General features: G+C 56.2%; 1 protein-coding gene across 1 annotated transcript; it reads left to right on the top strand.

Moving 5' to 3' along the window:
• The first annotated feature begins 361 nt into the window (after positions 1-361).
• LOC123650355 (annexin A8) lies at positions 362-14,360 on the top strand. The gene is made up of 12 exons (XM_045569156.1): positions 362-482; positions 3,652-3,742; positions 4,820-4,914; positions 6,259-6,372; positions 7,101-7,191; positions 7,936-8,015; positions 8,471-8,530; positions 9,078-9,171; positions 9,411-9,506; positions 9,931-9,989; positions 11,183-11,305; positions 13,490-14,360. Exons 1-12 carry the CDS (start codon positions 462-464, stop codon positions 13,547-13,549), a joined length of 984 nt encoding a protein of 327 aa, XP_045425112.1. The 5' UTR covers positions 362-461; the 3' UTR covers positions 13,550-14,360.
• Positions 14,361-19,053: the final 4,693 nt, after the last annotated feature.

Here is a 19,053-nt window from a genome sequence, read left to right on the forward strand (position 1 = left end):
GGCTGCTGTTACTTTGCTGAGCTCCCATTGTGTTCACAGTGTACAAACTGCGATAAATGGAAGGGACACATGGCATTATTCCTTTTTTATATGAGCAAGGTCTAGTAAAAACCATACAGAACTTCAGCGTGTTTACTAAGTGTGGCTTTCAAAGGCTGGGACTCAGAATTTCCAGGCTGTGTAACAGCCACAGTCCAAACATCAAGCCCTGAATGGCGTAATTCCCCAGTACAGGCCTGGGCAGGGCCTGGGCAGGGCCTGGGCAGGGCCTGGGAGCTGCAGGAGGGGCCCGGAGGGAGGGGGCAGAGGGTGGGGTGGTTCTGGGTGAGGCCTGGAGCCTGTTCTCAGCGCCACACCCCACTGAGCAGCCTGCTGCAGCTGCTGGTCGAGTGGAGTCTCCGAGTGGAGGTTGATCTGTGTCTCTCCGTCTCCCTGCGAAAGGTGGCCTCAAGGTGAACGAGATGGCCTGGTGGAAAGCTTGGGTAAGTGGGAGCTGGTGGGGAGGCAGGTTCCAGCACGCTGTTGGGTGTCAGTCACTCAGGAGGCCCAAGAGAACATAAAGGCAGATCTCGGCTGTCCCAGGCCTAGAGGTGCTCACCGCGGGGACGGGACCTGAGCTGGGGAGACAGGCAGATGCAGAAAGCTTGAAATGCAACAGGGGAAGCTGAGGGGCAGGAAGATCCAGAGGAAGGGCCCCTACAGGAGTCCTGCCACTTGAAGGAAGGGGTGTCAGGTGGAGCGGTGTGTGCTGCGTGAGTGCGCACGTGCGTTTGGGGAGAATCAGGCAGACTGCTCCTTGCAGGGGAACAGTGTGCACGAAGGCACAGAGGGTGGGGAGCTGCTCTGGAGGGAAGTGGCTCCGCACAACTTGAGGATCCTGGGTGGGGAAGACATGGCATGGGAGGGCTGTGGGCCTCCAGGGGTCAGAGGTGCTCATTTGTCAAGACTGGGGAGGGAGGAGAGTGAACAGGAGGACCTGCCGGCTGGGGCCTGCAGGGAGAGCCCAGTGCTGGGCAGTTTCCAAAGCTGGGCACTGGCCAAGGCAGTCTGATACTGGGCCTTGCACCCAGTGCAGCAGAGGCGAAGGGGCCTCCTTAGGGGGACCTGGCCACACTGGCAGGATCACGACAGCATTCACTGAGCCTCCACTGTGGGCCAGACACGCCTCTGAGCACGTCACATTCAGTATCTCACTTGAGCCTCACCACAAGCCTGTGACATAGATATCAGTATCCTTATCTGCAGATAAGGAAACTGAGGCACAAGTAGGCTACGCAGCTGCCTGAGGTTGCCACACTAGTATGTGTCAGAGGCTGGGTTAGAATCTAAGCAGCCTGACTCCAGAGCCCGCACTGTGGCCGGGGCCAGCTACCACCCACGCCGGAGCCGGCTCGGGACAGCAAGTGCACAGGTAGACCTCACCTGCGACTGCTGAGCTGCCAGGGAAGACCAAACGTGCCCTGGGCACAAAGCCAGGCCAGGAACAGGACTGGAGGGATGAAAGAGCCACACCCTCCTTCTTTAGGGCATTCCCCCCCACCCCCACATGCCTCTGTTGTAGAGACAAACTGTCTCCCAGCTTCTCTGGGCAGCCCGGTGACAGGGAAGGCAAAGGTGTGGCAGTTCCTCTATGCCATCACAGAATGTGTTAGACACATAGAGTCACAGACTGTCTGGGTCACCTTTTCAGTGAAAATGTTCCTGTCTGCATGGGCCCAGCCCTGGGCAAGACCCAGCCAGAACCAGAGGCTCCTCCAACAGCAGGCAGCCATGACAGAAACCTCTGGAGCTTCCTTCCCACTCCAGGCTGACATCCAGGGCTCTGACTCCAAGAACATGGCTCCCCAACTTTTTCCTGAAACCTTAGAGTGGGAAGTGGGCCTGAGGCTTCTTGCTGTGGGGAGATCAGAACCATCTAGGGAGCTGCTTACACAGTGTCACCTGAGCCCTCCCTCACACCTGCTGAACGGGACACATCTTGGTGACTGGGCTACACGGCCTGGCCAGTGGCTGCTGCACCACAGCCCCCTAATGCCTACTTGGGTGCAGAGGGAAGCCCCTCTGGGGGGTCCCCAGAGCTAGGCACTGAGAGCTGGGATGGCCCCACATTCCCAGATGACCTGCGTCCCTGTGGGTAGGGCTTCCTTCTGTGAAGCGTTCTGAGAACACTCATTCCCTGGGAAAGGTTGAGTCATCGGTACAGTGGGGACGGTCAACACAGCTCAGCTCTGAGTCAGGCTGTGGGGGAGGAGCCAGCACTACCGCTTGCCAGCTGTGTGACCTGGGCAAGCTCACCGAGCCCTGCGCCCTTGCTTGTAAAACGGGCATCAGTACTCACCTAGCACAGCAGCTGGAGATGTCCAGGGGACAAGCATTGTGCCTAAAGCACCTGGCACAAACGATGTGCTCAAATCACCAACAGGAGGAGCAGCAGCGCGTGACTCCACAGGCGAGGGGTACCATGAGTCTGCCCACGTTTGGGCAGCATCTGGGAACACACGGGTTCTCTTTGAATGGAATTTCCACAGGAACTACTTCTATTTCTGCTGTGAAACATGGTGCTAAGAAATGAGTCAGGAAGACGTGCCACCAGACATTTGAAGGTCAAGCAAAGGGTACAGGGTACAAAAGGTATTTAGCTCTTACTCAAAGGAAAGATCCTTACAGACATACCACAGATGGGAATCTGTTCTGTATTTTCAGGATGTAACCTGGGGCTTGGCTGGCTGGCTGGGTGGATGGATGGATGGATGGACAGAGATGGTCGGTAGGCGGGTGGATGGGTGGGCAGGTAGGTGGAAAAGTAGATGGCTCATGGGGGTGACGGAGCCAATAGGTGAACAGGTGAGTGGAAGGCCAAACTCAATGTGACTATAAACTCCTTTCCATTTGAGGATCTCTGAGTCTTTCTCTAATTCAATGCCCATGTCCAATCTCCATCCACTCTCTACCATCCCTCCTCCAAAATGTACTTATAAGGGGTCACCCATCTTAAGCATCTGAGACATTGCACAGGGCACAAGTTTAAAGATTCCTCGGGCAAGCCTTGAATTGCAGGCTTGGAAGGCAAGGGCCCAGGTACTCCAGTTATCTCGGTTTATGTCACAATTTGCAGAGCATCCTGCGGTTCTTTCCAAACCTAACCCTCTGCGCCCCATGAGCCTGTGGACTTGCAAACACCCTGAGCTGTCAGGATGCTCAGCTGGGCCTCCCACCCCCTGAGGTCCTGTAAGCCCCCACTCCTCAGGAGGAGGGCAGGCTGGGCTCAAAGCATTCCTGAGAAGCAGAGAACCTTGCCGGCCTCCCAGCTCATCTGTCGGCTCTCATAGCAGCGCGTTCAGCTCCAAGAAGCCGTTACTCGAGTGCTCTTTTGTCTCTCAGCTTTGGGTGGGTCTGTCCGTTCCTGTTGCCTGTGGGTGATGCTGCACCTGCTTTAGGTGCATGGGCAGGAACAGGAGTTTGTGCAGCTTCTCCCCACAGGCTGTGGCTCTGGCTGCTCTGGCCTGTTGGCCAAGGGGCTGGAAGGCTCTGCGCTGGCCTGCAAGGGCCCAGCTGCTCTCACAGCCCAGGGAAGGTGCTCACCCTGCCGGGATAGGCCTGCGCTGCCTTCCCGGCCCCTTCCTGCATTGAGCAGGCCTGGCTCTCTTGCAGGTTGAACAGGAGGGCGTCACGGTGAAGGGCAGCTCCCACTTCAACCCAGACCCTGACGCGGAGACCCTCTACAAAGCCATGAAGGGGATCGGTGAGTGGCGTCTGCAGCCTCACCAGGGCTGGGCCTCTCTGGGGCTTCACCTCTCTGCTCAAGACCCCTCCACTCACAGCCCTGGAAAGTGGGTGCTGGGGACAGCCAGGGAGTTGGGGTGCCCCCCAGGATACTCTGAGACTGACTCCAATACCCAGAAAATCACACAGGCCCCAGGTTCCCCAGCAGTGGTCGGCATCTGCCCTGTTAAGACTGGAGTGGGGGAGGGTGGCTGTGGATCCCTGAGTAGTGGGGAAGGAGGAGGCCATCTGCTTTGTGTCCCTGTGCAAGTGACTTCACCATCAGTCTGAGCTTCTCACGTATAAAATGGCCCCATGAACTCTGGACCCGTGAGTCTCTGTGAATTCTGCGTGGGACGGTGCTGGAACAGCGCCTGGCATGGGGGTGTGGAGGGCTGTGGGGCTGGCCCAGGGTCCCCTTACCCCATGCCGCTTCCTTCTGTCTCCAGCATCCGCCCAGGGCTGCCCTCAGCATTCCTGGGAGTGGGCGAGGGCTGGCCCAGCCCTGACCTCACCCCAGGCGGGATTTACCCCTTAGCTGGCTCTGCCCCATGAACTGGGCATTAATGGGAACCACTATTCCTAGACAAGCCTGTAAAACATTTTCAGGGTCTCCCCTTTCAGTGAAATCTATGCCATTGTCTCCATTTCCAAATGAGAAAACGGAGGCTCAGGGAGAGGTGTAGCTGAGCCAGGCCTCAGACCCAGAGGTCTGGGCTTAGCACCGACTGCCCCTACTGCGACCAGCACCAAAGGAGGGCAGGAGACCTCACTTGGCCAAGGCCAAGGCCCAGGGGCAATGTCCAGAGCCAGCTGGTCCTCCGATGCTGGGACTGTGAGGGTGGACCTGGGCCACACCCCAGCACAGTGTGGGTGCAGGTGGTGGGGGAAATGGGGAGGTGGATTTCCTAAGTGTGTTGTTTACACCGTGAAAATGATCTGGGCATTTGGAGCTATCCAGGTGGCATGTCCCCACTGCTCAGCCACCAAGTAGCTGCCTCCCCTTCCCCAACCCAGACCAGTGCCCTGGGGGTGGTCACACTGTGTTCCCCTGCAGGGACCAATGAGCAGGCCATCACCGATGTGCTCACCAGGAGAAGCAACATGCAGAGGCAGCAGATCGCCAAGTCCTTCAAGGCTCAGTTTGGCAAGGTAAGGGGGGCTGGGGGTGCCTGGGTGGGGGAGGGCTGGGGAAACAGCCTGGGATGCAGCTGCACCTGGAGCAGGCCTTTCTCTGAGCCAGCCCACTGGAAACACGGGCACATGGGACCCGCTTACACCAAAACCATTCTCCTTTATTTATCAGAAATTCCAATCTAATTGGCCGCCCTGTGTTTTGCCTGGCAGCCCTGTTGATAGCTGCCCAGAGCCCTGGCCTGACATCAACCTCCTGTGGCCTGGCCCCACCTTCCTTTCCCGTCTCTCCGCCTCCCTCCCTGAGCTCCTTCATGCTGCCCCAGGGGCCCCAGTGGGAGCTGCTTCCTGCCCCAGGCTTTGCTCATTATGCTCCCTGAGCCTTGTCCTCCCTTCTCTTTCCCCAGCCCAGACGTGCAGGCTGGCTCCATCCTGTGCTGTGACTTGGGCACTCTCACATTGGCGCTGCTTGTGCCCATGCCCCGTCCCTTCTGCCACCATGAGGGGAACTGTAAGGGCAGGGAGCAAGCAGGCCAGACCCTTTGTTTCTCCTCCCAGCTGCCCCAGCCCTAGGACAGAGCCTGACACGTGGGGACTCAGTGAGCACAGGAGTAAATGTGTGCACAGCCAGGGTTGCCTGGAAGCCTCCACTGGCTCAAATTGTTAGTTTGGAGATTTAACGAAGGAAGGTCAGTGATGAAACCCAAATATCCCCTTGAAGAAAGCGACATGCATTTTAGTTTCTCTCTTAGTCCTCACAGCTATGCGTTATTCTCTGCACTCAACATTTGGGGACACTGATGTTCTGAGAGGTTGAAAGTTGCCCGAGATCCCAGAGCCTATAAACAACAAGGTTGGGATTTAAATCCGGGCCTGGCAAAGGCCTTGACCTTGCTGCTGCTCTGCGCAGACCAGCTGGGCTGTGGCTCCTCGGAAGGGCATGTGCCCTCAGAAGGAGACACACGTGAGATGGGTTCTTTCATTCATCCTTGCATTCACTCACTGAGTGCCTGTGGGCCAGTGACAGGCACATAATGGCGATGCCACCTCAGAGCTTACAGTCTGGTGAGCAGTGGCAATTCTATTTTACTGGGGGCTGATGGCGTGCCCAGCACTGTGTCGAGTGCTGAGCTGAGTCACACACGTCTCTCCATCAGCCCCTGAGCAGCGGTAGAAGCAGGGGCGCTCTTGTCGCTGTTTGACAGGGGAGGGTGTTGATGCTCAGAGGGAGGAAAGAGCGAGCACGTGGCAGGGCCCACTCAGGATCCAGCCTGAGCCCCTGGGCCCGGCCGCCACCCTGCTGCCTGCACTCAGGTGTGCCTGGCTTATGACCGGTCCCCTCTTTCCTTTTCCCTACATCAGGATCTCACCGAGACCTTGAAGTCAGAGCTGAGTGGCAAGTTTGAGAGGCTCATTGTGGCCCTCATGTACCCACCACACAGATATGAGGCCAAGGAGCTGCACGATGCCATGAAGGTAACTAGGCAAGTGGAGCGGGGGCGGGGCAGAAACGCTCCCAGTGGCTTGGGGGGTGGGGGGCCAGGCACTGGCAGCTCTGGGCTCCCCTGAGTGACATCTGGCATGGCCTCCTGGGCCCTGCCTGCTGCTGAGACTGCCACCCAACACCAGGACGTAGTGGCCCCCGACTGACACCTCCAACGGCCATGATGCCGCCAAGACCCCAACTCCCCAGAACCTCACTAACCCAGGTCTGCAGCGGAATCGGGGGCCCAGCCCTGCAGTGCTGTGCACCCCCTCGGGCTCCCCTTTACTTCCTGCCACTCCTTTTGCTTCTGCAGATTAAGGGGAATGGGGACCTAGTACCAGCAATCACGTCCGCGGAAAGGACATGTCCCATGTGGACATCTGTGATCTCCAGTCACGATCTCCAAGGCTCCCTCAGGGTGGGGGCGGCTTCTTATCCCCATCCTGGGTGAGGCTGCTTAGGCTCCGGGAGGTGGAGCGACCTGTCCGAGACCGCCCAGCTGAGGAGGGGGAGCAGGCACAGAAGCTCTTGCCCGCAGTGCCCATCGCCGAAGACCACCCTGTGATTTCCCCCGTAACATCCTCCAGCCGAGGCCCCCATCAGAGTAGGGCAGAGCAGGGACGGTCCTCCCTGAGGCTCAGGCCTCTTGAGGAAAGAGGGTGTGGACAGCACAGGGCCGCGGCAAGGCGCTCCGGCACGCAGAGGTTCCTGTCCACAGGGCTTAGGAACCAAAGAGGGCGTCATCATTGAGATCCTGGCCTCTCGGACCAAGACCCAGCTACAGGAGATAATGAAGGCGTATGAGGAGGGTAAGGGGGGCTCCAAGGGGAGGGGCATGGGGTCCTGAGGGAAAGCTCCCCTTGGGGGTGGCCATGAGCTTTGGCAGCCTGGCAGGGAGCAAGGGTCATGCACTGATCTGGGCCACATCAGACAGGACCGTTTGGGGTCCATGGGTGCTGAGTGCCTACTGCGTGCTGAGACCTGTGCCTGACAGTGAGGTTGGGCGTGACTCAGACCCCATCTGCGGCTCACAGCTGCTGGGCAGAGGGGCGTGTGCCCAGCTAAACTGTCTGCCCTTGAGGGCCGTGGCAGTGCTGTGGACCACAGGCTGCGTCAGCGGTGGACAGGGCTGGCCCCTTCCTGGCTGGGCACAGGCTGGCCCACGGGACTGCGGAGAGCCATCCGCCGGGCCCTGTTGCAGTGGGGTGTGGACCACAGGCTAGCAGAGGCCAGCGCGTCCGCCGCGCCGTGTGCCTGGTGGGGCTCCTGAAGGCTTTGGCTCTGCCCAGCCCCGGCTGGGCCCCAGGCCTGGCCCATCTTCGTGCTTCGAGCTTGGTTGGGCATCCACGTCGCTTTTAGTTCTGAACAACCTCCCAGGTGACAGACAGCTGCCATTTGGACACCTAAGATAGCATCCATGCCCATGCCAAGGTCTCGTCCTTCCTAGAAGGCTTTAATCAGGAGAAGTGTGGGAAACAGGGCTGGAAGGAGGAAAGCAGCCCTGGGAAGGGCCTGGGTCTCTGCCTCCACCTCATGGTCCTGTTTCCCTGCAGACTACGGGTCCAGCCTGGAGGAGGACATCCAAGCAGACACCAGCGGCTACCTGGAGAGGATCCTGGTGTGCCTTCTGCAGGTATCACAGCCAGGCTCCTGGGCATCCCCACAGCCCCACCCCAGGGAGCAGCCCTTAACAGAACTGCTGGGGTCGCCGCAGGGACATGGGACAGCCCCAGTGGCCTGGGCTCATTGGATGTGTCTCAGTGTGTTTGAAGGGTCCCAATGGCAGAGGCCCTGCACCTGTCCTGACTCAGCCACACATGGGTACCCTGGAAGTGGGAAGAGAGCGGGTCCCTCACTCAGGCCCCGTGCTTCCCTTAGCTCACTGAATCCCCCATTCCCTGTGAGGTGGCCCTGACTACCCCATTGTATAGATGAGAAAACCGAGGCTCGGAGAGGATAACTGGCTTGCTAAAAGTCCCATGGCCAAAAAGCACAGAGCCCTGCCTGCCCTCCAAGCCCGGCCCTCCCCTCAGCCCAGCTGCTCAGGTCGCCCAGCCTGCCTTACAGAGCCACCTACCCTGTTCCTAGGGCAGCAGGGATGACGTGAGTGGCTTTGTGGACCCAGGACAGGCTCTCCAAGATGCACAGGTGAGGCTGCGTCCTGCTGGCTACATGGCCTCTCCTCCTGCCATCAGACACCAGCCCCTCTGTCCATGGGGGCTTTATTTGACACTAGGCTGGGACCCACCCAGCTTAGGTCCCTGCAGGCCTTTGCCCTCTTGTGTCTGAGGAAGAAAGTGAAGGTGCTGGGGAGACTCGGGGGGAAGGAGTATGACTTGGAGTGGGGGTGCTGAAGCTCTGTCCTGGCAGGAACAGCCCACACCTGGGGGTGCTGGGGCTCAGGGTGGGGCCCGTGTGTCCAGGCCTCTGTAGGTCAGCCTGGTGGCAGGGCACGTGGTGACCAGCGCTGCCCGGAGAGAGGGCAGGCGGGGAGGGGCAGTCCCTAGAGCAGCCTGTGGCCCATATGGCGAAGAGATTTTAAGCCAGAGCTGTTGGGGGAGGAGGAGACAGCCGAGCAGAGGAGAGTGCCGGCCTGGCAGAGCAGACAGGGGCCGACGTGGCCCCAGCTCTGGGACTCCGGGCTCTGTCCCTCACCTCCTTACTCTCCTTGCTTGCTGTGGGGTCTCAATGCCAGGATCTGTATGCGGCGGGCGAGAAGATCCGTGGGACTGACGAGATGAAATTCATCACCATCCTGTGCACTCGCAGTGCCACTCACCTGCTGAGAGGTACCAGGGAGGGAGGGCACAGTGCCGGGGCCACAGGGCGCACCCTGGCTGTGCAGCCTCTGCCTTGGTGCTGCGGCCTGTCGTGCTTGGAGCTGGGGAGAGAACCAGGGCCCTGGGCTCTTTCCCAGGTCTCCACGTGGGAGGTCAGGGTGGCACATGGATGTGCAGTCTGATCCAAGACGCTGGGGGGTGTCATGCAGAGGTCCTAGTGTCCCCAAAGCAGGGCCTTCTCTCCACAGTGTTTGAGGAATACGAGAAAATCGCCAGCAAGAGCATTGAGGACAGCATCAAGAGTGAGACCCACGGCTCGCTGGAGGAGGCCATGCTCACCGTGGGTGAGAGCCGGAGCTCGGTGCTTGGACTCACGCCACCGTACTGTGGCGCCCCTGCGGAGCTGAGTGGCTGGATTCTCAGGGGAACTGTCTCTGGGCACGAGAGCCCAGGGGCTGCCCTGGGTCTGAGCTGCCCTCGGGTGGGCCTGAGCTGGTGTCTCCAGAAGAGCCCTGGGGGCTCCAGTGCGTTTCTTGTCTGGTCCCTTTGCCTGCCTGCTCCGGGCCTTTGGAGCTGCGCCCAGTGCCCCAGGCCTCCCTCCCGGTCCTGCCCCACCTGACACAAAGCCTCTTATTTGGGGATAGGCAGGGCTCAAAGAAATATACCCAGCCTTGCACAATGCTAACCCTGAGGCAAGACATAAATAAGCAGTTGTGTGCAATGCCGCCTATAACCTGCAGGCCTTAACAGAGCTCTCCTGTTTGCCAGTGAAATGCACCCGGAACCTCCACAGCTACTTTGCAGAGAGACTCTACTACGCCATGAAGGTAACTGTCCTGTCTTCTGCACCCTGTACAATTCTAACTATGTGCCACCAACTGCAAGGCCAAGGAGCTGAGAGCCACCGCTGTCCTCGACACTGGGGTCTTCTCTTATCCCAGCCTCTTGTGGGTCAGAAAGGCTTTAGTTCTCAGAGGGCAAGCCGAGTTTGGGAAAGGGAAGCCATGTCTCCTGAGGTGTTCTGAGCAGGTGCACTCACAGGTGTTCACTCCACTGAACTTTTACACAGTCCTGGGAGACCCATGTTGTCACTGCCATCCCAGAGGTGATGAAACTAAGGCTCAAGTTCAAGGTCACACAGCTGCTAAGTGGCAGAGCCTTGACTTCAACCCACGCTGGCCCAGTTGCTCTTTTCATTGCACCACGTGGGCTCCCTGAGTGAGCTACTGGGGATCACAGGCAGGGCTTGCAGGAATCAAGGCACCCTCGGTGGACAGGTTCAGAGGGAGACTGCAGCTCACAGCAGCTCGGCTTCCCTACGTGTGCCAGGGGTGCCACCCTTGGTTTGCCTAGTGCCCAGAAGGCTGCACTGGCCGCAAAAACAGATGCCCAAACCACTCTTATCAGGTGGAGTTTCTGCTGTCTGGAACCAAACTGGACGACGGATAGTAAAATTAATTCCCTAGACTAAAGTCAGTGTCCATCTTCTCTGACTTACGGTTGCTAACACCTTCTGCAAGTAAGATCTGTGCCAGAAACTCTGGCCTCTGCCCTGTGGCCACGCCTGCCCAAGAAATGAGAGAGGGCATGGGAGTCCCTGGGCCACATGGCTCCAGCCGACACGAGACTGGTCGGGGTAGAAGTGAGCAGGACGGCCCTGCTTGTGAGCTGGCAGGTAGGTCACTGCTGCTGCTGCTGCTCTACGAGGAAGCACCGTCCCTGCAGCGTGAGCATTTTGGGTCTGGAATCTGGTGTGGCAAACCAAACACATACTGCAGGTGGGGGCACTTGGCATCTCCTGGAGGAAGAGGCATGGGCAGTGGGTGAGAAGAGATGAAGGCAACGGACCCCCTAAGCCACCAGAGCATTCCTCATCCCGCCTTCCCCGCTGGAGCAGAGGCTCCTTCCTGCATCTCCCTCCCTCCAACAGTCCCAGAACCTGACACACAGATCTGTCCGTCACTACAGAGACGGCCAGGAAAGGTGAGACACGGTCGTTGACTGCCGCTTTCTTGTCCAGGGAGCAGGGACACGGGATGGGACCCTGATAAGGAACATCGTTTCAAGGAGTGAGATTGACTTAAACCTCATCAAGTGTCAGTTCAAGAAGATGTACGGCCAGACCCTCAGCAGCATGATCATGGTGAGCCTGGGGCCCCACTTCTTGGCCAGTTGGAAACATAGACATTCCTGGGAGACCTGGATGCTGCGGCCAATGCCACATGTCCCCATCCCTTCCCAGTGGGCACCACGCACTTGTGCTCGTTATTATGTGGGGCGTTCAGGGAACAGCAAGGAGGTCAGTGTGGCTGGAGCCTAACTGGGGCAGGGGCTGGACACAGGGACCAGGGCACAGAGGCCTCTCTACATCTCGCCCAGAAAGCTGGCTCTGCACTTGAGTTACAGTGGCCCCTTTAGAAATGCACTAGATCCTCGCAGAAGGTGCCACATCTGAAGAGTCAATGAGAGTAAGCACTGGGTAGGCATTCGGGGCCACCACTCACGCCCAGAATTCAGTAGCCCTGGCAGCAAACCACTAAGGAGATAAATCAGTGGGCTGCGATGGATTGCCTAACCAGACTGCAGCCTGCGAAATGCAGAGTGATTACCACACTGCTGAAACTTTAAAAGAAATAGCTCATCTGGTGATGTATGCAGATTGAGACCTTGACAATTTCATTAGCTGAAGTTGAATGATGAAAAATACCCCCAGGTCTCCATTGGCTACTAAGTCAAGTCTCTAGTTCTCCTCCAAATGTCTGTCATTGTTAACTACATTTTCCAAGAAACACACAACTGACAATTCTGCTTTAACTGGGGCAGCAGGTTGGTGGGGCTGAGGAGGGGGGTGGAGAAATGCCTGGGTTTGCCTTAGGCTCCCTGCCCAACTCAGCAGTAGGCAGGAGGGTGAGGCATAAGCCAGTCCAGGGCCACTGCTGTGTCACCCACAGGTGGTCCCTGCTGAGTGTCATGAGTCCTCTCAACCACATGTGGTTGCTTATGGCATCAGAGAGATTTCTAGAAACACATGAAGCCCACCCTGTTGGAATTTTCCCTAATGTTGTCACTTAAGAAAATTCAGTTAGAATCATGAATAAGTTGACCATTTTCTGTCTAGTATAAACTACTCTCCATAGATGTCACCAAAGCAAAAAATATTTCCAAGATGAGTACGTGTGTTAAAAACTCCTGCAAAGAAATTAATAGGAAAATGTAGGAAAATTCCATTATAACTCATATGTTTGAAAAAGTAGACAAAATTAATGTTTTTCTTATAAAAACCATACGACAAAAATTGTCTTTAAAATAGTAAAAAAAAAAAATTTTAATGTAGTTTAAAATCTACAGCAAGATTTCAGGCCCCAAACAGGCAAATTTCAGTAAGCTGTCAAGGAATAGAGGATTCCCATGAGACCTAAACTGCTCCAGAGCACAGGAAAGTGGCGCTGACCCAGTCTAGCGCCTCCTGACTGTGCGGCCTTGGACTGAGTGGCCTTGGGCCCGTTGTCCCCGGCCACATGAAAGCAGAGCTGGATGCTTTGCCCTCACCCCGTCCCCCTGGCTGTCTGTGCAGACCCCAACTAGCCCATCCTAGCAGAACCTACCAGCAGCTAAGACACAGGCTCAGCCTCGGCCCTGTGGGCTCTATGGCATTGGAACATGAGCTCCACAGCCCCCGACATGAGCCAGCTGCCAGGCAGGCCAGCTCGCCTTCCTCCTGCTACTTTGTCCTCACATCTCAACAAGGGCATGGTGTCATCAGCATCACTTTATAACGAGCCTCAGAGAGGTGAGGGACTCCTCTCGGCCATTTGGTCAGTGCAGGACAGAGCCGTGTCCAGGTCTGTGTGGCCCAAAGGCCAGGCTCTCTCCACCCCACGGCCCTGTCCCCAGGTGTGGCACTGGGCACCCTGTTCCCAGCCTTGGTTCCCTGAACTGCCGTGGCAGGTGTTGGATAAATAATGGATCGTGCTATATCAGTGCATGGTGGGGTGCACCTGGCACCGTGGGGCAGCGGCCTGGGGCACCTGCGGGGTTAGGAAGCCTCCCACACACCCTCCTGTTTCCGAGCAGAGCTGTCTCTGATTCATTCCCACATCCATCTCCATGTAGTTGGTAAGAGAGTCAAAAGCAGATACAAAGGAATAGCCTGGAAAGAGGCACGGCATAGCGTGGAGACTGAGGCTCAGGAACCCTCGGAGGGAGGGGGCCAGGTTCCACACAAGGAGCACGACTCTTAGCAATAACAGCAGCGGCTGCTCTGAAGAGCAGGCTGAGGGCACCAACGCCCTCTCCTAACCCTCGTGTCCCCACCTCCCGCCCTCAGGGAGACACCAGTGGTGACTACAAGAACGCCCTGCTCAGCCTGGTGGGCAGCGACCCCTGAGGCACAGAAGAACAAGAGCTACATGCGGCCAAGAAGCCAGAGCCTCCAGGCCCTGCCTGCTGGACCTTGGCCGTGAACGGGGTTGGGCAGGGGGACCACAGCCAGCCTTTCAGCCTTCTATCTCCCAGTTTCCAGGGTTTTCCTGCACTGTTTCTGACCCAGAGGAGGGACCAGCCTGGGGCTTCTCTTTCCACCTTCCTCCCAGGTCATTTCCAGGTGTGAGCACAACGCCAACTGGTGTTCCTCTGGCTGGACAGTTACCTTAGCATGAAGGGGCCTGCAGGGGCTTGTGGGTCATTTTTCCCTCCCTAGACAGGTGCTTCCTGAGCTTGACTGGTCACAGCATCCCCTGGGCACAGGCTGTGCAGATAGCCTGGCCCTGCCCCCTCTGCTGACACAGGTCTCAGCACGTGCTTCTCTGTCAGTAGCCAGTCACAGGCTGTGAGACACCCTTTGCTTTAGAGCACACACACATGCGTGGGCAGCTGAGAAAGGACACATGTATCCATCCCAACCAGGATGCCATTAACCTTCACTCACAGCCACCAGCCTCATCTAAAAATTCTAGGCTCTGGATGGAAGAAAAATTCTCTCACTATCCTAATAACGGAGTAAGCTGAAAGTCCCCGTCCTGACCTAAGGACACTGTGTCCCAGGAGGCTCGGGCTTCCCCAGGCACTGAGCAGCTCAGCTGCCCTTGCCCTCTGAGGCAGCGTGCAGCACAGGGGGCGCAACAAGGACGGGTACCTGGAGACGCTGAGGTGCCTTTGCTGTGGTTTTCTAAATAATAAAGATTTGTGCTTAGATCAAAGTGTCTTTGGATTTTTAGCAGTGACCAAAGTAGGACCAATTTAATTGGTCAGAAACAAAGCTTTGGGGAGCAGCCAAGCCGAAGCACATCTGTGGGAGCCCTCTTTGTGCACGGTACCCACAGTGGCCCTGAGGGTGTCTCTTGTAGATGAGAGTAGTTTCCATTCACCGCCTGACTTGTGGCCTAAATCCCCACATCTCAGGGTTGGAAGGGGCTTTAAAAGTCATCTAGTCCTACTCCAGCCTGACCACTCTCCACAGCTTCCACACAGGGGTATACCTGTGGTGCTTAGGGTGTACTTGGGGTATACTTGGTGTACTTAGGGTGTACTTGGTATGCTTGGGGTATATTTGGTGTCTGTGGGGGGTACTCAGGGTATACTTGGTGTACATGAGGTATCCTGGGTGTACGTGGGGTATACTTGGTGTATGTGGGGTATACTTACAGTATACTTTGTGTATACTTGGCTGCCTCCAAAGATGGGAACTCTTGGCCTCCCTGGACCGCCCAGTCTTTTTCCAATTGGTGACAGGTAGAGCTCTTCCTAGACTGAACCAAAATCCGCTCCATCAGGCACACTACTCTCCACTCTGCCATCTAGGACCACACGTTTATTCTTGCCCAGTAACAACATTTTGGATATCTGAAGGCAGCCCACAAATTCCCCTAAGATGTCTGTCAAAATCCATTGTCCCCAGCCCTTCAACTGTCCTCCTGGAGCTTGGTTTGGGGCCTCTGAACATGCCCCAGTTTGCACACTTCCTCCTAAATTGCAGCCCTGAGGGGAGAGGACATACCCAGGAGCCAGGCCCATCGGGGGACAGGAGCAGTGAGGGCTCTGAGCTCCCGCAGATGGGAGTTCTGGGTCTGCCCTGTGTGGGCTCAGTGACCCTGACCTAGTCACTTGCTCTCTCTCTCCCTGAGCCTCAGTTTCCTTACCTTCCAATGCAGAGTGGGGTCCCAGCTATAATTGCTGCATTTCAAATCACCCCTGAGCTCTTGGTGTAAAACAGTCCCTTTACAGTGCTCACAGATTCTCTAGGTCAGGAACTCACCCAGGCACCGTGGGGATGGCTTGTCTCTGCTCCAGCAGGTCTGGAGACTCTGCTGGGAAGACCTGAAGGTTGGGGTGGCTCTGCATCAGGGGGCTGGGATCATCTGGATGCTTCTTCACTCCCATGTTGGGTGCCAGAGGAGACGGCTGGGCTCGGCCGGGACCATCCCTGGAGCTCCTACATGTGGCATCACCAGCATGGCGGCCTCAGGGTAGCGGGACTCCTCATGCAGCAGCTCAGGGATCCATGGTCTTCTAGTGGACAAGGAGGACGCGGCTTTGCCTTCTTCGAGTCGGGAGTCACGTGGCATCACCTCCACCGTGCCCTATTGGTTGAAGACATCACGTGCCACCCCAGCTTCAAAGAAAGGAGGCAAAGATCCCATCTGTCAATGAGAAGCATCAAAGAATTTGGAGGCTATTGTTTTGTTAATCCACCCCAGCATTACTCAAAATGTTTAACAATTGGTGCAGCCCAACCAGCTCATTTGCTGTCTGCAGGGCTGGAGCAGAGCTGGAGAGGCCCCTGAGGGACCAGGCCTCAGCCCTTGGTGCTGGATTGTGGGGCATCTGTGGGACCCCAGGGGAGGCTTCTGGGTTTTGGTGGGTGGGGCAGCAGCTGCATACCAGCATGTCCCAGTCTGCCCAGGCTGCCATAACAAAATACCATAAATAGGTGGCTTCAACAACAGACATTCATTTCTCACAGTTTTGGAGGCTGGGGGGTCAAAGGTCAAGGTGCTGCCAATTCAGTTTCAGGTGAGGGCTCTCACAGACAGCTGCCTTCTCCATGTGGCCTTTCCTCTGTGCTTGCATGGAGGGTGGGGAGAGAGAATTCTCACTCCCTCTTCCTCTTTTTATAAGGGCACTAACCCCATCATGGGGGCCCCACCCTCATGACCTCATCTAACTCTAATTACCTCCCAAAGGCCCCATTTCCAATCACTATCATACTAGGGCTTGGGGCTTCCATAACTCGCATTCCGTCCGTAACACAACAGTGCTGAGGCTTTCCAGTGGTTCAATAACAACCGTTCGGCAAGCACATCAGTGCACATCTCCTGGATGCCAGCCCTGGGTGATGACTCCGTTTTTTACTTTCTTTTTTTTTTTATTTCCAGTCTACCTCTGGACTTCCCTGCAGTGCTGAATCACTGTCTAACCACTCGCTGCTTTCTGCCCACACCCTTTAGAAAGGACTCAGAGGATCCCTCTGCCCTGCAAGCCCTTCTGACCACTGCTTTGCTGGGCACAGGATTATTTTGCAGCCCACCCCAAAACCTGATGTGGCCAAACAGAAGCTTCAAGAAAAACTGCAGCCAAGGAGACTGCCCAGGAAATGTGGTCATGCCCAAGTACTTGCCCACAAGGAAATCTGAGCAGAATCATAAAGTTTATTTATCACTCCTGATGGGGCAGAATGGACACCGCCCCCTACCCCCAGCAGAGAAAGCAGGGACAGGGTGGAAGTTGTGGGCTCTGGCTCTGGGAAGACTCTCTGGGCCAACCCAGGCTGCCTGTGGAAGGAGGCCCACCTGGCCAGCCCTAGTCAGCACAGTGTGAGGATCTAACAGGAGAAGGTGGTTTCTCTCAATCCCTTCAGCACCTATTTAACCCCAGGCGCGGTTTCAGGTTCTGACGCTGCAATGGCAGACAAGCCCAGCAGAACTGGACCCTGTTGAAGCCCCTTTGTGAGGGCTTGTGACCCCTGACTGCCAGTCCAGTGGAGCACCAGGTCAACGACCAGAACAGGGCACATGTCCACCAGTATTGGTCTTATGCTGTCAGGAGGGCAGAGCTAGCAAGTTGGACTTCGCCTATTTAGGGTCACCTTCCTGAGGGTTGACTACCTGGGCAAAATCAGAATTCTCCTGGCAAAGAATAAAGGGAAGTGAGTGGATTTGTGGTCAGCAACCCACATTGTCTGTTACCAGGGCCAGGCATTCTACCTGCAACAGGCTCCGCAGGGAAGGTGACACTTGAGCAGGATGACTCAGTGTTTATCAGGTGGGCGGGATAGAGAAGAACATTCCAGACAGAGGGAGGAATTTAGATAGCAGTGAGGGATCTGGTCTGTGCCAGACGCGCCAAAGGAATGCTATGGTCTAACCAAGGCAGGAGGGAGAGTCAAAAGATGAAGATGCCAGCAAGGGCCAAGTCAGGGAGGGCTTATGAAGCTGGGCTGAGAAGCTCAAAGGATTTCCAGGGACAAGGGGAGACTTAACAGGGGACAGGCAGGGGAGTGTCCTGCCTGGGCTTCAGTGAACTTTCTGGCAGCAGTCTGGAAGGTGAGCCTGGAGGCAGGGAACCCAGCTGGCCCAAGTGTTGCAACACTCTAGCAAGACACACGCGCCGATTCCCTCCAGCCTAGCGCTTTGTGGTCCTGGCTTAATTTCCTAGGAGGAGGCTGGCCTTGCCCACCTTCTGCCCTAGTCCTAGGAAGTCTTTCTAAATACTTGCGATTTACCCCAGGTCATTGGGGTCTTTCTAAATACTTGCGATTTACCCCAGGTCATTGCATCTCTGTCCCTGTAGTGAGGAACAAATACCAACTCCCACAGCTCCTACCGTGAGATCATAAGTATCTGAAATACCTCTGTGGGCCCCAGGCCTGGGTGTGAGGTTCCAGGCACTTTCATGGCCCCATGCAGGTGTCCACATTCTCTCATGGTATTTGGCCAAGGTGGGCCCTGTCTGACGCCCCTGTGGCTCACAACTACCTTTGTTCCTGGCCCTGGGGCTATCCTCTGATGGGGTTCGGGGGCCATGGCTTGGTGAGTAAGGCCTGCACTGTCTCTGTAAAAGCTGTGGGTCTGGACTCCCCTCTGAGTCCTGCAGGCCCGAATCCCTGGGGTCGGCCTGTGTCACAGGTCCTAGAGCAAGCCAGCCACGGGCCCGTCACCCACTGTGGCTGTGAAGTATGGGGTGCTACTTTATTGCTGCCATGGCTAGTGACAGAGTTTCCTTTCGGAGTGGACTTCTTGGGAACAAAAAAACTGTAACGAACATCTAATGCTTTCGTGGGGTCTGTTGCAAGAATCTGCACTATTAGAATTTCCTTCGTGGCAGAGTAGCCCATACCATGCAGGAAGTCATGGGTGCCTGATACTCAGCCTTGGCTGGCTACTGTCATTGGAAAAGAGGCCAAATTCTGTAAAGTAACTAAAGAGTTTTACTCTGAAGGAAATTTGAGGACCAGGGCCCAGAGCCATGCCCAAGAAGCCTTGAGCAAGTGAACTCGCTATAGTTGGGTCACAGTTTGGGTTCATACATTTCAGGGAGACAGGGATTACAGGTGAAGTCATAAATCAATACATGGAAGGCATACATTGGTTTGGCCCGAAAACGTGGGTCATCTCAACGCAGGGGCTTACAAGTTATAGGCAGGCTTAAAGACCCTTTGACTTGTAATTGTTTAAAAAAAAATTAAGCTTTGTATAAACGCTTGGAATGTTTTAAATTTAAATAAGAGACTGGGAGACAAGCTACCAGCCATATATGTTGTGTAAACTGAGGGCCTGCAGGTTTGTCTTGTATAGCCTTTCCCTTTCAAGGACTTACAAAGGACATCTCCAAGAACAGAGGGGGGCATGATGAAGCAGGTCTAACCTCCCTCTCTTGGCCAGCAACTCAGTTTTA

Source organism: Lemur catta, chromosome 14, assembly GCF_020740605.2.
Source record: "Lemur catta isolate mLemCat1 chromosome 14, mLemCat1.pri, whole genome shotgun sequence".
Taxonomy (NCBI): Eukaryota; Metazoa; Chordata; class Mammalia; order Primates; family Lemuridae; genus Lemur; species Lemur catta.